Source organism: Osmerus eperlanus, chromosome 18, assembly GCF_963692335.1.
Source record: "Osmerus eperlanus chromosome 18, fOsmEpe2.1, whole genome shotgun sequence".
NCBI lineage: Eukaryota > Metazoa > Chordata > Actinopteri > Osmeriformes > Osmeridae > Osmerus > Osmerus eperlanus.
Window position 1 is genome coordinate 7,847,999 of NC_085035.1, and position 13,724 is coordinate 7,861,722.

Here is a 13,724-nt window from a genome sequence, read left to right on the forward strand (position 1 = left end):
TAAGGGATGTTTAGACAATGTTACCATGAATGTATCATTCACACTTATACTTGTAGATAGTAAAAAGGTGCTATAAATTGATATGCCCATATGTATGCATCATATATGATTTCATTGCTCAGAAGTCCAGTACAGATGATGTAGGCCTAGTACAGCGCCATAAAACCTGAATCAATTACCTACATATTAAAAAAAAATCTGAACAAACAAGTGTCCCTACCAAAGCTGAGACCAAACCTACGCCCTAATATATAAATACTATTAATAAATGAGCAAAACTTGCCGCTCGTGATGCTAATTTGAATGGAACTGCAGTTGTGCTAGCTGCCGTCTCTGCATCCGCGGCAAACCCATCAGCAGACTGCTCGGTGTCAGACTCCGTACAATTAACATCCGATTCTCCGATCGGATTTTCCAGAAATTACTTTTGGGGGTGCTATCGGGGTGCTTTGGTCTTTCTTGCGGGTGCTGAAGCACCTGCTAGCCCCTCACGCCGCCCATGGATGTGTGTGTTTGGGTTGCCAACTGTCACTATGAAATACGGGACAAAAGGTGGCCTGCCGTCGCAGTGCGGGTATAGTTTTGTGTGAATATATTGTTATAAGCCATTTGTCTAATGATACCTAATTGGCGCATTTATTTTACGTGTAGGCCTACTGATACGCGAGAGGGTGAGCTGAGATTCGATGACATGTGTCGGTGATCATTCTGAAGTGTCGTGATCAGAGCGGTTACTGTTGTATCAGTCAGTGGTTAGATCAGCGTAGCAATCAATAAATGGGACAAGGGCGGTCACGTATGGGACAAATTAATCAGGCAAAATATAAGGGACGTCGTGGCTAATACGGGACTATTTGCAACCCTAGGGTGTGCCTATACGAAGCGTAAGCATTGGGCAAGAATGCACCAATTATATATCAAATACTGGAGGTAACTGAATAATGAAATGCAGCAAACGGTTCTTAAGTATGATCTTTTGGGAGCAGGGATTTTACTGAATCCCTTTGTAACGTTTTCAGTAACCAAAATAAAAAGGCCTCACACATTTTACCAAAAAATTGTGCACTTGTATTGGGTCAGGCCCAGATTACCTCATGTCACGTGACAATTGTCGGAAGCGGAGTTGCATTTTTCGAGAGCCTACACCATCGACAGATTTGGTTAGGACGAGAGGCGTGAACATCAGTTGGCTCGCGCTGTTAAACAGGTTGGTTTTTCTTATGTTTTCCTTTACCATGGGTGTTATACATAATTGTCAAAGGTAAATGCTATTTGTGCATACAGCATTGTTTAGAATGTCCTTTTAAAACGTGATACATCAGATCTGATTGCAGTTTAATATGGAAGCTAATGGTGGACTGACGGACCCTGCACTCCACCCAGAGCAAATCCATATACCAGTGTGGCAAAACACTAATCTCAAATGCCTGACAATATATTAAAGGGTCATTTTCATAATCACATAATTCAAAACGAGACGTGTAGCCTAGCGTTTTTGCATAAATATTTTGTGGTGGGCTCAACTGAAATCCCTCCAGTCAGAATACACAGGATAAAACCGGCCTTTAAACGTTTTGTGCCGAGAACCACCCTTTAAAAATAGTCTGTATCGTTGTGCAACACCAAATAGTAAGCCCACAATTTTTAAACTTGATTCTTAATAAAGTAGGCTAGCCTACTACCCATTTTTCGTCTTGCTAGTACAATATTGCGCGTGCGTTTGTGTCGAGAAACGAAAGGACAGGTGTGTGAAGCGGGAGGCTCGACTGCTGCTTTCTTGTTTGATGACCATCAGCAGACTAAATCTGTTGAGAACTGTTCAACTACTCAACAGAATGTAGTCGACACGAATAGCTTAGAATTAAATTGAGATCAGCGGCACTATTAAAACCATTTATTTATTAATTCTAGATGTAGGATCAGGGGCATAGACTTAATTATTTGTAAGGCTGCTATTATGGCTAGCTATAGCCTACCCAGCTGACACAGTTACGTTGCCGCAACGTCATTCGATGACCAAACATTCGTGCAACGTGCGAAGTGAAAGACACCAGTCCGTAACCGCGACGTCCTGGCTATGGAGGACTAAAAGTGCCAAAATGAATTAAATAAATACACCATTAAATAATGACTTAAATGTGATATTAATTAAAATAGGAATTCAATAAATGTGTTATTAAATGAATTCATTAAAATACCAATTCATTTTATGTAAAATACTTATAATGATTTCACTATTGAATTAAGTATTTCATGGTCCTGTAACACTGTGTGGACAATATTCAAATGCAATACATTTACATTTACAAAACGCTAAACAGCACCCCCAGTCGATTGCATTTTCATTTTCATGTCACAACGTGTTGCAGTGCTTCATGAATTATTTTATCTGTCAAACTCGCCCATCAAAGTCAGTGGGTGGGGCTAACACAAATCTAGTCTGATCCATTGCGTTGGTCTGAAGTAGGGTGCCTTGATAGAGACAATGGGGATCTTCATGAACTTTCTAGGGAGTTGGTGAGAGACATTTTAGACTTAGCTGAGGATGTGGAAGCAGGACCTGCTCACCCACAGCATGTAGCGAGTAAAGCAGAGGAACTTATTGACGTTCTTGGAGTTATTTACGCACTTTGCAATGCTCCAAGAACTTCAATAAGTTCCTCTGCTTTACTCGCTACATGCTGTGGGTGAGCAGGTCCTGCTTCCACATCTTCACTTTGATGGGCGAGTTTGACAGATAAAATAATTCATGAAGCACTGCAACACATTGTGACATAAAAATGAAGATGCAATCAACTGGGGGCGCTGTTTAGCGTTTTGTAAATGTAAATGTATTTCATTTAAATATTGTCCACACAGTGTTACAGGACCATGAAATACTGAACTAAATAGTGAAATAATTATATATGTATTTTACATAAAATGAATTGGTATTTTGATGAATTCATGACACATTTAATAACACATTTATGTATTTAATTCCTATTTTATTTAATTAATTACACATTTAAGTAATTATTTAATGGTGTATTTATTTAATTCATTTTGGCACTTTTAGTCCTCCATACCTGGCAGCGTGATTTTTGTGACAATAGGTGCGTTCGACATGGACTGCGGCTGCATGAAACGACTGGCGAGAGTAGCCGCTTGCAGTCGGGGAGGAGTTAAAAACGGCTCTGTGAAATCGGACATTCCAGCTTCTCGTGGTTTGCTGCGTTGACGTCAGTCATGGCCGATCAAGCGCTGTTTTCTCACTTTACTTTATTTATAATTAAACTTAGTCTTTCTGTTAGTGAAGAGGCCTTCAGTTGTCAGATTATTCTGACAACTGAAGGTGTCAGAATAATTACAAAACACGCGTCAAAGTTGTTGTGTGTGAGTCTGGCCAATCATGAAATAGCTGTGTCGTCATTAGGACCCGTGCAGTTGCTCTTGAGAAAATGCGCTCGGCTACACAGCCGGCAGTTCTCGAATCGATCTCACGGTACTTTGATGGCTACGTCACAGTGCCCTAGCCTCGGCGCTGTCTCAAGTCGGACAAAAAGTCTAACCAGAATTCACTGTTTCAAGTCAGCCGCCTGCAGCCGGCTGCAGCGCTCCTAGCAACGTAATTTTGTGACGTTGCCAGTCTGTAACCGCGACCTCCTAGCAACGTAATTTTGTGACGTTGCCAGTCCGTAACTGGGACGTTAATTAAGTGACCTATATTTCTCAATTCTACTGCTTATATTGGGGCACTTCATATGCAGACCTCATTTGCCCAAAATGATACTTGTTCTTGTATAATAGGCTACATGGTAGCCAATTTTAGGAGGACTGATGTGTAGCCTAACTCAAGCTAATCATAAACAAGGCAGCATTTCTACGTAACATTCAGTCATTTTATTTCAAAGTGCCAAACAGTGAATTAAAATCTTCTGCCAGTCCCCGCTACAGGTCCTGTCTGTTGGCCCTGACAATGAAGCACAAAATAAGTTAGTATCCTATCAACATAATTGAACGTGTGAAATGGGCTATACAAGTCATAAAAAATCACATCTAAAATAATATACATCATCAAAAAAATATTATGTGATTCTAGTTTTTGTCACATAGCCATGTGAAAGGTTGGATATGGAAGCTGCAATCATGATTCATTCACCTGGCTTGTTTTGAATGGGCTGCCGGGGCGTGTTTCAGTGTCTCCGCTATGAGGAGCTCCACAGCCTTCTCTCCCAGTCCCGTCTTCCACTTCATCACAGAGTCTGCAATTAGAAGTCATTAACTTATTGTCAGCACCAATTTGAACGTTGAACTCTGCGTGTAAGCCATAGTTCATGGCATCTCCAAACACCTACCACTCTCTTTCGGAACTCCAGCACCTTAAGGCGCTCCTCAAGGTCTTGGAGTTCAGCCTGTGTTTGGGCCACCTGTAGGTCCATCACTGGCCCCTCTTCAGTGTGTCTGCCCTGTAGTCGCCTGAATAAGAGAGCCTCTCGTTGATTCTCCTCCAATGTCTCCATCTTCCGGAGCATAACCTGTAATGTGTCTGTCATTAAAGACAAGTAAAACAAGTTTACAAGAGTTTGCATGATTGGCATACACTGTGGTTCTTCTAGATTAGCTGTAACATTGATGTAAATAACAAATGTTACCTTGAATGGTTGTATACAAAGCATTAGTATGACAACATTTGTGATTTTGATAAATATGTATCCCCCCACGATCAGAACAACTTAGGTATGAGTTGGCAATGCTATTGAAAAGCTTTGAGTGTTTTTTTGAGTGTCTTATATTTGCACTTGCCTGGCTGCCAGCTGTTTTCCTGGGCCCCCAATGAGTTCTCCTCCACCAGACCAGAGTTGACACCTAGGGGTGTGGCATCTTATCCTGGTCCTAACCAGACCCTCGTACATTTCATTTGTACAGAGGGCCTGGGATCGATTCATTGACAAGCGTTAACTTCCTTGAAGGCGGGTACTCTGTTGAAGTTTAAAACTATTGGATCTGGCAGAGCCACTCTGATCTGCCATAACCAATCGCTAGCATTCGCCTTAGCCAACTCCTTCAACACTGTAACTGGAGCTACCTACCGTACCTGGAAAATCAAACTTTTCCCGAACCCCGAGGGGAGGGGGGCCACAACATCATGGCCACCAACAAAACTCAGCAAGGATTGTTCTTGCTCCGGCTTAACTTATGGATATTCGGCAGCGTTGCCACAACCGCAGAATAGCTTCTCTCGCATCTTTTTCCGCCGACATTACTGAACTACAACTCAAACTAGTGCACGACATCAACGTCATCGTTCTCAGCCACTCCCTCTGTTCGCTGATTGGACCTACAAAAAAATTGTTCCTGAAAACCGACTAATACACTGAAATCCCAGACTTACTACAGAAGCAAAATTAAACGTAGGAGGGCAGAGCCAGGCTAATGGCATCTGGTGATGCAAAAGTTTTAAGTCATGCTTTTCAAAAAAAAACCTTTAGGGTTGCCATGGCTCATACAATTATTGTCACTGTTATAAACGGTCATTCATTACTTTACCATCATTTCCCAGGGACACAGTGCTAGGCCGTGTGACGGTGGTAGGATAATCTGTCCAACAATGGGATGTTGCAGTCACTGGTTGTGGTCGTGGCAGAGGAGGAAAGGTAGTCTCTATGCACAGTTTAAGATAAGTGACATTGTGATGAAATTATGGCATTTATACTAGTACAGTCTTGGTGACATATAAAAAATTATCTAACCTTTAATGTGGATTCACACGGCTCCAGAAAATGAGTTTCTGGGTCAGTGTGCTCCTATTCCATGCCGCAGTCCAGGGTGTCTTTGAAGAACTTCTTGAATGGATGCGACGAATTTGCAGAATTTGCAGTGCATGCAACTGTAAAGGAGCAAAAGGCAAACCAATTAGTTGAACAATTCGAGCTAAGCTTGCCTCTATGTAGACTTTTGCAATTGGCTAGCTAGATAATTATATTAAAGGAGTCATTGATTGCAAAACCGATTTTCCCTTGTCATAGTTGAATAATGACAGTTCGGTGGGTAAAATGGACGTACAGTGAACCTCAAAGTCCATTGACACCTCTTTCCTATGCAAATCTCAAAATGAAAAAATGTAGCTGTAAAACGGTAGGTTTTGAAAAGAACCTTTTTTGGCTCCAAAATTTACATCCAGACCAGCCCACTCACTGGTGTTCTTGCCCAGTCCGAGGTAGCGTAGATCTCCGATACTAGTTTAGCTGCGCGCTGCTCTGTGTAGGCTACTTCTAAGGAATTAAAAAGAAGAAGGTTCTGAAGTTTAACAAGGATATTGAAAATGGACCACAGTCGTAAATGCTGTGTTCCAGGCTGTACAGGGAATGCTAACACCTTTCATAGTCTTCCCAAGGAGCCAAACATTCGACAGGCATGGCTGCTGTTTGTCTATGAGAAGATCCCGGCGAAGTTCGACACTCAATTATTCATTTGCTCTAAACATTTCACCCAAGACAGTTTTGACAACCTTGGACAATTTCAAGCCGGATTTGCTCTGAAGCTGTTGCTAAAAAAAGGTGCTGTTCCGACCATATGCTCATCACCACAGCAACCTGTAAGCAGGGTTCTAAATTAACACCCGCCAAATGCGGGTTAAAATTATTTTTGGCGGGTGTTAACAAAAACTCACTAGCCAGTTTGGCCGGTGATACATGAAGGCATTACATGAATGATACATAAGTCTCTGTTCTCGGCATGGTTCTCGGTCATTTGTCCCCCTTGCAGTACTTCCTAAGTTTCCCATGAACACTGTGCCGTAATGCTATGTGATAACGTTTTATACGCCCATTGGCTGCGCGCAGTTTGAAGTGAAACCAGCGCGAGAAACAGTGGAAACGAACGGAGCGTCCACCAGAAAACACAAGGAAGAAGTTAAACAAAGCATAGAGGATCATTGGAGGTAATACGGGCTAGCTAGAGTAGTAAAGTAAAGTAAAAAGTTAACTTAATGTGGCGGTGGTTAGGACAAACTTCTGGGAGCGAGAAGAGGAACGAGGCAGGGGATGAGGATATTGATAGCACTAGAGAAACTGGTCGTGAATGGCTTGTGTTTGACAATGAAAATGTTGTCATGTTTTGTAAGGATTGCCGCATGTAGTCTACGCGAAAGAAAAATGATGTTGCTTACTGACACAGTCTTCTGTAATGTATAGTAGGTCAGTTTAATTAATGCCTGCATAGGACAAAAACGTTCCTGTAAATGCATGGGCAGGAGTCAATCTCATGATCGCGACAATGTTAATAAAATGATCAGATGATGATCAGTGAAACTCATAATTGGGTGTGCTTTGCCTTCGGCAAGGGCACAACCTTTGTTCTCTCACATATATATTATTATTATTATTTTTATTTATTTTTGCCCCCCTAAAACTCAGTCAATATTTGGCCTACATACACAACCTAGGTGTCAAAAGTTTAGTCTTGGTAGCCATTGAGTTGCTTCTATTGGGATTTACGTTCCGTTGCATGGTTTAGGCTCAAGTTAAGTTTTTGTGGCGAAAAGTGAAGCTAACGGCGGCTAATTTGCTAGCCACAGTCACTGACGTTACTAACGTCACTAACGTCACGAAAACACGCGTGACTACCTTTGGCAGAACATTCGTTTCGCATCTGTTAACTTGGGGGATAGCTAGGCTAACTATAGCTTTACTGCAAGGCAGCTAATTTGCTAGCCACAGTCACTGACGTTACTAACGTCACTACGTCACTAACGTCACGAAAACACGCGTGACTATCTTTGGCAGAACATTCGTTTCGCATCTGTTAACTTGGGGGATAGCTAGGCTAACTATAGCTTTACTGCAAGGCAGCTGCAGAAACGCCACAAGCAAAGAGGCCAGGGTGATAACTATTTACTCATTTTACTTTGTGATATGACACAAAATTGTGATGTGTAATGTACAATATAAGCTGATATTATTAAATTATTATTTTTTTATTTCTTTCTTTTGTCCCAACCTAGGACGTATGGGTTTGATGTGACGCAAGATAGGCACTTTTACACTTAATGCGAAAATTGTTGGCCATTATTTGAGCGCAAAATAGTTTTTTGAGCTTTATGTAAAATAAACAGACGTTTTTCAATTGGTAAAACCTTGTCTTGCGATGCCATCACTCCGGCCCTGCTCCCATCCATCCTCCCTGACGCGTATCGTTACGGTAGGCCCGCCCGTCCCAGCTATCGGTAGCCGATCTGAGAAATCTTTTTGGAAAAGACGCGCTATGGACCCAACCAACTCTATTTATGAGGGGAGAACTCCCTCACATGGTACAACCCATGCAGAGGCTGAGGTGTCAGAATGCGGAACGTGTGTAGCCTACTTTAAGAGAAGATAGACTAACGTGACAAATGTAAAAAAATAAAATAATCCTCGACCGGCCCAAAAGTGAAGCGGCCCACCGGGAACTCTCCCGATTACCCACCCCGGCCCTGTGTTTAGCTAGCTTGCAAATCCTGAGGATAGCCTACCGAAGTTTAATTAGCCAATGTCGTTAGCGATGCTAGCTAATGTTTGTTTGCTACAGTAGCTGTATATACAATTTCACTGGGTCTTGCAGCTGTTTGAGTTACTGAAATTATTTTGAAATGGATGGATGGATACTTTATTAATCCCAAGGGAAATTTAGGTCATCCAGTAGCTTATACACATACATAAATCACATATACATACACATAGAAGAAAAACATAATCACACAGATACAGGAAAGGGTCTGACCCTATTGTACAGAGTGCATGATTTTGACAGTGTCAGTGTCCAGGAGGAAAGTGATCTTGTGCTGCTGGTGTGGATAGTGTGTGTGTTTGAAAAGAGCAAAGTGATAGTGCAGAATATGTAAGTGGTAAAGTCTGTGCCTGGGGCTGAGATGAGATGAGCAGGGGAGGGCAGACTGAGGTAGACTCATGCAGAGAAGTCCATCTCCCTCCCCTTCTGTGTGGCATTAAAAAGCTGAATGGCCCTGGGGACAAAGGACTTCCTCAGCCTGTCCGATGAGCATGACAGTGACAGGAGTCTGCCACTGAATGTGCTCCTCTGTCTGTTGAGAGTACTGTGTAGTGGGTGGTGGTCATTGTCCAAGATGGTCAGCAACCCACTCAGGGTCCTCTCCGCCACTGTAGTGAGGCAGTCCAGTTCAGTGCCGACAACACCTCCCGCCTTCCTCACTAGCCTGTCCAGTCGCCCTGCATCCTTCTTCTTTATGCTGCCTCCCCAACACACCACAGCATAAAAAAGGATGCTGGCAACAACAGACTGGTAGAACATGCGCAGGAGTTTGTTGCATACATTAAAGGACCTCAGCCTCCTCAGGAAGTAGAGTCGGCTCTGCCCCTTTTTGTAGATTGCATCAATGTTGGCTGACCAGACCAGTTTATTGTCCAAATGAACACCTAAGTATTTGTAGGTGTTGACCACCTCCACACCCCCTCGATGGAGACTGGTAGCAGAGGAGTCTGGGACCTCCTAAAGTCCACCACCATCTCCTTGGTCTTAGTGGCATTCAGCTGCAGGTGGTTATTCTTACACCACTGCACAAAGTTATCCACCAGGCTCCTGTACTCACCCTCCTGTCCATCCCTGATACATCCCACAATAGCAGAGTCGTCAGAGAACTTCTGGATGTGGCATGACTCTGTGTTGTAGGTGAAGTCAGATGTGTACAGGGTGAACAGGACTGGTGAGAGCACAGTCCCCTGTGGAGCACCAGTGCTGCACAACACATTCTCAGAGACACAGTCCTTCAGTCTGACGAACTGTGGTCTCTCCGTCAGGTAGTCAGTGATCCAGGATACCAGGTGGACGTTCACACCCATCTGCAAGAGCTTGTCACTCAGTCTGAGGGGCTGGATGGTGTTAAAGGCACTAGAGAAATCAAAAAACATGATTCTCACAGCACCTTTCCCCTTGTCCAGATAAGAGTGTGCCCTGTGCATTAGGTAGACGATGGCATCTTCCACGCCCACCTTCTACTGGTAGGCAAACTGCAGCGGGTCGAGTGCATGGCGTACCTGGGGTCTGAGGATGTGCAGTAGCAGTCTTTCCATGGTCTTTGAAATTAAGGCAACTGGCCTGAAGTCATTAAGCACAAGTGTGGCTTCTTTGGAACGGGGATGAGGCAGGATGTCTTCCACAATGCAGGGACCTTCCCCAGTTGGAGGCTCATGTTGAAGATATGCTGCAGAGGCTCACCCAGTTTCACCGCGCATGCCCTGAGAAGTCTTGGACAGACTCCATCAGGGCCAGCTGCTTTCCTGGGGCGCAGTCTCCTCAGCTCACCTGTGACCTGAACCGCCGTGATGGTAGGGGGAAGGCTCTGTGTGGTTGCCTGGGGGAGGTGTGCAGCAGCTGTGGAGAATGCCAGAGGGCTGGAAGCTGGAGGGAGTGGGGCCACATTGGCTGTGGTCAGAGCAGGGGGGAGGGGTGGATCATGGGGTTGTGATCCACCCCATGTTATGTTCTACTAGCCATTTGGCTACTTTAGCAAGTCACTGTATTTCCAAGCCCTGATGGGTAACTGAGACGGCACAATAAATAATTCCTCTTTCAATTCCTCTTTCAATAAGCCACCGTTCCAGTGTTGAGCATTAAATTAGCTGCACGGTCTGCAAAGACCGTGCGTCATTCTGCAAAGATCTGGGGACGAAGCCACTTTTTTGTTCTAAAACCAGGCTATACACCACTTCAAAATATAAGCCGTACAACCACAAGAAAACTGTAAAATCGGGGGTACAAGCCGCGGTTTTATTTCCGAAAAATACGGTAGTCGTAGCCTGTTGTATCAATGTGCCAAATTTACCAAGGACATCCTGTGTTATTGGGCATAATAGGTTACTTAAGCTTTAATAAACCAGTGATGGTTTTATAGCAAAGGAGCTAAGACAGAAGGTGATTGTAATAAATGTCTGTAATGACTATAAATAAGTGCAATTATTTTCACTGCTTCAGCACACTGTGTTTTCATATGAAATAATTTGTTAATTATTTTGTTCAATTTTGACTTTTTGTAAGAGTGTAAAATCATGATCTGTTATAAGGTTGTTCATTGGAAAAGAGACAAGCTTACTGTTACTATAGTTATCATCATGTACATTCAATCCTATTATATTTGATTCAAATGTATTGTCATTGTGCACAGTACAAGGAGAGAGACAATGAAATGCAGTTAGCATCTAACCAGAAGAGCGAATAGTAATAGATTATAAACAGGTATAAAATACGAACAATGTGAAAGTGAAACAGTGCAGCCTACAAAAGGTTAACTCTTTAATGATACAGGGTTGGTTTTTTGTTTTTGTTCTCTCTCCAGTCAGGTAATGTCTCTAAAGATGGAAATGGATGTCAGTGGAGTTTCCAGGGCGCCCATCTCTGTTCTACCTGCTGCTGAGGTCAAGGCCTCCCTGAAGCCTGAACTAGCGGACAAACCTCGATGTGCTAGCACCCCCTGCTCCCCGATCAAAAGTACTGTTTCAGGATACCAGATTCTCCACATGGACTCTAACTACCTGGTGGGCTTTACCACAGGTGAGGAGCTGCTCAAATTGGCCCACAAGTGGTCTTCAGCAACCAACGCCACCACACCCACAGAGAAACCTCCAGTACCAGAAGCCTTGCCCGTCACCAGCTCAGTTCCCAAGCCCATGGATCTTGGCATCCACCGGATGTCTCGCAAAGCCAAAATGCGGTACTACCAGCCCTATGACATCCCTGCCGCCAACGGACGAAGACGGAGGCGCATGCCCAGCTCAGGTGACCCCTATCTCAGGTCCCTGTCGAATGGCGAGCCAGGGAGAGCCCTGCACGGCCCCTTGCCCCTCTGCCTGCTCAAAGGGAAAAGGTCCCAGTCCAAGTCGCTGGACTACCTCAACCTGGACAAAATGAGTGTCAAGGAACCGGCAGACACAGAGGTGCTGCAGTATCAGCTTCAGCACCTGACACTGCGCGGGGAGCGCATGTTTACCAGAAACAAGACATGAAGCAACATAGCTGGGCCTGCCACCCAATTACCCACCCCAATATGGGATATGGGTGCTATTTTGGGCTGTTTCTCCCTGTTTAGATTATAGGTGATCCTTTAAGAAGACTCTTGTGAGGCCAATTGATCTTGTTATATTGTCAAGCAAATGTGACAAGGCTTTCGGGATCCAAGCTGTTGTATACATACATAACAAAATCTGAACTAATATTAAGTTTGTTCTGACACTGTAAAAGGTTGTTTAGAAACAAAATGTGAAGTTTGTCAGGATTAGCAATAACTGGTAATCTTATTTATTGACGAGATTGTGTGTTTGTATGTACTGAATGTTGGTGTGAATGTTCAAGTGCTTGAGTGCATCCCTTTTTTTAACTGCTTACCGATGTTACCACGGCCTCTATTGCAGAAAGAACAGCCTCTCTTTTTGCATTTTGTTGCACTGTTAGACATCTGAACATGTTACTGACACACATACCTACTGTAAATACAGTACATGTTTAGCCCACAATCTTCACATCCATTAACCACCATTAGCTCTAGTAATAACGGTAAACTATTGTTTATCAGATCCACAACCTGCATTGCTCTTTTTGCTCATGATTGGTATGAGGGAAATGTGGGCTTTATGTAAACCACTGACTGTTACACAATGAAAAGGTTATTTAAAAGAGTCCTTTTTAAGAGGATTTGTGGGGAACATCTTTGGAGTGCCTGTGGTAAGATTAGCATTTTATGCATCCAGTTAACCCCTCTCTCCCATGTTTGTGGCTTGAAAATAAGAGGGAATAGTAAGGGAATAGAGTTTAGTTAGGTGTTTTGAGATTTAATTCATAAATGTTACAGTTACATGCCCCACTTATTCAGTATTTTCATTACTATTAAAAGGATTTAGGTTAAATGTGGAGTCTCGGTAAGATGACGTCATATAAAGCCATGTGGCCTGCTTGCTTGTAAACACCGGCTCATTTCCGATGTAGAACTGCTATTATTGTCTCTCCTCAATTTAGACTTATACTCACCACCCTTAACCCCTCTGTGGGACACACCCACATTCTTCTTATATTAGAACTGTATTTTTCTTTTTGGGATAAGAAGTTGTCACACTGTTTGATATTTGTCATTGTGCTGGGTCTACCTTAAATGGTGAATTTGTAAGGACACAATTTGGTTTTACCACTTCATGATGGCACCTAACTATCGAAACCAAAGCATGGTATTATGGGTGTCCTGGGAAAACTTGATCACACTTTTGTAATTCGGAGTGCATTGGACACATGACAATCATATTCAGACTTAACTCCTTACTTGAAGTGTCCATGACAATGTCATCAAAACATTTTTGTTTCTTATATACTAGTGTAATAATTGGACCAATACGCTGTTCCTATTGGTCCAGAAGACGTTCTCAAAAGTTAATAATACCGTTTATATACCTCCCGAATGTTCGCAGAGGTAAATAAACGGTTTTATGGACCTAGCAACAAGCGGTTGCCTTGGAGATGTAGCCATTGACCTTAACAACGTAGCATCTGCTCGGCAACAAAGTAGCCTAAGTTGCCTAAAAAAAACCTAAAACAACCAAGTATGGTTTCTGCACAGGTCCGCAAACGCCCCGCAATCGCTTCGCGTTTAAAAAAAGTATCTGAAGCAGACAGAAGACGAATTGATGTTGTTGATATGTTGCCTTGGAGGTGTAGTGACGTCACCAGTGCAAGTGCAGCTGATTGCTCTG

General features: G+C 43.2%; 1 protein-coding gene and 1 long non-coding RNA gene across 3 annotated transcripts; one reads left to right on the forward strand and one right to left on the reverse strand.

Annotated features, from left to right (window-relative positions):
• Window positions 1-1,108: 1,108 nt before the first annotated feature.
• Window positions 1,109-13,450, forward strand: macir (macrophage immunometabolism regulator). Of its 2 annotated transcripts, none has more exons than XM_062484441.1 (2): window positions 1,109-1,207; window positions 11,327-13,450. In XM_062484441.1, exon 2 carries the CDS (start codon window positions 11,334-11,336, stop codon window positions 11,991-11,993), a length of 660 nt encoding a protein of 219 aa, XP_062340425.1. In that variant the 5' UTR covers window positions 1,109-1,207; window positions 11,327-11,333; the 3' UTR covers window positions 11,994-13,450. The 2 variants fall into 2 exon arrangements, with proteins under 2 accessions (XP_062340425.1, XP_062340426.1); XM_062484442.1 differs by lacking the exon at window positions 1,109-1,207 and adding an exon at window positions 10,859-11,226.
• LOC134039047 (uncharacterized) lies at window positions 3,895-4,631 on the reverse strand. Its single transcript, XR_009932739.1, has 3 exons — window positions 4,338-4,631; window positions 4,142-4,244; window positions 3,895-3,952 (listed from the first exon to the last, which is right to left on the reverse strand). It is a non-coding gene; the product is annotated as an uncharacterized LOC134039047 (long non-coding RNA).
• Window positions 13,451-13,724: the final 274 nt, after the last annotated feature.

Coding starts and splice junctions, on each gene's coding strand:
- macir (XM_062484441.1), top strand. CDS start 11,334: ATGTCTCTAAAGATGGAAATGGATGTCAGTGGAGTTTCCAGGGCGCCC.